Raw genomic sequence first — 2,315 nt, 5'->3', positions numbered from 1 at the left:
TTTAAGGGTCATTTTATTTTTAGAGAACTTTCTGCCTTTCTTAGTTATACAGCCAGACTGGGGGATCTGGCCCCAAAAAAACATTTTCCCTTAAAAAAAAAAACACTAAAATTTGAATGCTACAATTGAATTCCAAAAGATTTATCATAGCTTACCTCCCTAGGCACTTTAATTTGAGGCTGAAAGCTCGGTGAAAAAGGGTCCATAAATTTATCTACAAAGGCAAAAGTGTCTAGAGTCATCTTCCCCCCCCTCCCCAAATAAAGGAGGATTAATAACCTGAATTCAAGCTTCTAGGACCAAGGTGCAATCCCTCAGCGGATTTCTGCTGGAGGCTGCAGCGCCTATTATCTCGGGAAAGAATGGCCCAGGCACTCTTGAAAGGCGGAAGGGAAGGTGGTGCCGAGCAAGGTCTGAGCCACTCAGAGGCGGCCTCAGGCTGCCACTTACCTGGAGGAGGAGGAGCTGGCGTCCGACAGATCTGGACAGGGAAGAAACGCAGCTTGAGCCCGACAGGTGCGGTAATGAGCACTCGCAGGGCTCACCTCGGAAGGGGCGGGGCGAGGTGCGGCTCCTGGTTACCGCAGGGGCGGGGCCGGCCCGGATCACCTGGGCCGGGGCGGAACTGAGGGGTCTGGTCACTGCGCGTAGAACCTGGAACTAAGACTCACCTGTGCGGGAGGCGGAGGCGGGGCCAGAGCAAAAACTCACCTGAGCCGGAGGGAAACCCAGCCTGGGAGCAGCCCCCGGGTTCGCCCAGCGCCCAGCGCGGAGGGGGAGGCGTCCCGTGGCTGGCCCCGGGCAACCCTCCGTGGTCCGTGCGGCCGTCTCGGCGCCGCCGCCATGACCTGGAGCGCCACGGCCCGGGGCGCTCACCAGCCCGACAACACTGCGTTCACGCAGCAGCGCCTCCCCGCCTGGCAGCCGCTGCTGTCCGCCAGCATCGCGCTGCCGCTCTTCTTCTGCGCGGGCCTGGCCTTCATCGGCCTGGGCCTGGGCCTCTACTACTCCTCCAACGGCATCAAGGAGCTCGAGTACGACTACACCGGCAACTCGGACACCGGCAACTGCTCGGAGTGCGCCGCGGCCAGCAAGGGCGGCGCGCCGCCGACCAATTGCTCGTGCGCCTGGTACTTCTCGCTGTCCGAGTTCTTCCAGGGGCCCGTGTACCTCTACTACGAGCTGACCAACTTCTACCAGAACAACCGGCGCTACGGCGTGTCCCGCGACGACTCGCAGCTGAGCGGGCTGGTCAGCGCGCTGCGCAACCCGATCGACGACTGCGCCCCCTACCAGTACAGCGCGGCTGGCCTGCCCATCGCGCCCTGCGGCGCCATCGCCAACAGCCTCTTCAACGACTCCTTCTCCGTGTGGCACCAGCGCCAGACCGGCGGGCCCTACGTTGAGGTGCCGCTCGACCGCACCGGCATCGCCTGGTGGACCGACTACCACGTCAAGTTCCGCAACCCGCCGCTGGTGAATGGCAGCCTGGCGCTGGCCTTCGAAGGCACGGCGCCCCCGCCCAACTGGCACCGGCCGGTCTACGAGCTCAGCACCGACCCCAACAACACCGGCTTCATCAACCAGGACTTCGTGGTGTGGATGCGCACGGCCGCGCTGCCCACCTTCCGCAAGCTGTACGCGCGCATCCGCCAGGGCAACTACTCGGCGGGGCTGCCGCGGGGCGCCTACCTCGTCAACATCACCTACAACTACCCGGTGAGCGCCTTCGGCGGCCACAAGCTCATCATCTTCAGCAGCATCTCGTGGATGGGCGGCAAGAACCCCTTCCTGGGTATCGCCTACCTGGTCGTCGGCTCCCTCTGCATCCTCATGGGCTTTGTCATGCTGGTCGTCTACATTCGCTATCAGGACCAGGACGAAGACGACGACGACGACTGATTCTAGTTTTCCAAGAACGCTTCCTGCTTCTTACCAAAACTCTTGAGAGCTTCTTTTGGCGTCTCCTCCACCCCTCACTCAATTCCAACCTTGCCACACTTTGCCTCCCGTTGTGGATGAGGAGGCCAGAGAAAGGAATTACTCCCTTTCTCTTGGGGGCTGCTGGACTCTCTTGCTAGGATGTTTGGACTGCAGAGTGAAACGGCCTTGCAAATTCTCCCCATCTCCTTCACAACACCGACTTGACATGTTAGGTTCTTAAAGTCTAGCACCTGAGAGGTGAAGGGATGGTAGAGACTCCTATTCAACCCATATCAGATGAAGAGACTAAGAGACCTAGCAGTGTTAAACAACTCATTCAAGATCAGGCAGCTAGTTGGCAGTTGGCTCTTGACTCTGAGTCTGGAGCTTCT

At 59.8% G+C, this 2,315-nt stretch overlaps 1 protein-coding gene across 1 annotated transcript; it reads left to right on the top strand.

Moving 5' to 3' along the window:
* The first annotated feature begins 779 nt into the window (after positions 1–779).
* Positions 780–1,966, top strand: TMEM30B (transmembrane protein 30B). Its single transcript, XM_069465035.1, has one exon. The coding sequence runs from the start codon at positions 844–846 to the stop codon at positions 1,900–1,902; it is 1,059 nt and encodes a 352-aa protein (XP_069321136.1). The 5' UTR covers positions 780–843; the 3' UTR covers positions 1,903–1,966.
* The last annotated feature ends 349 nt before the right edge of the window (positions 1,967–2,315 follow it).

This window comes from Eulemur rufifrons, chromosome 2 (genome assembly GCF_041146395.1).
Source record: "Eulemur rufifrons isolate Redbay chromosome 2, OSU_ERuf_1, whole genome shotgun sequence".
NCBI classification, from domain to species: Eukaryota; Metazoa; Chordata; class Mammalia; order Primates; family Lemuridae; genus Eulemur; species Eulemur rufifrons.
This window is presented reverse-complemented; position numbering and strand designations above follow the sequence as displayed.

Bases quoted from the DNA above. Each gene is read 5' to 3' on its own strand.
- TMEM30B (XM_069465035.1), top strand. From the start codon at position 844: ATGACCTGGAGCGCCACGGCCCGGGGCGCTCACCAGCCCGACAACACT.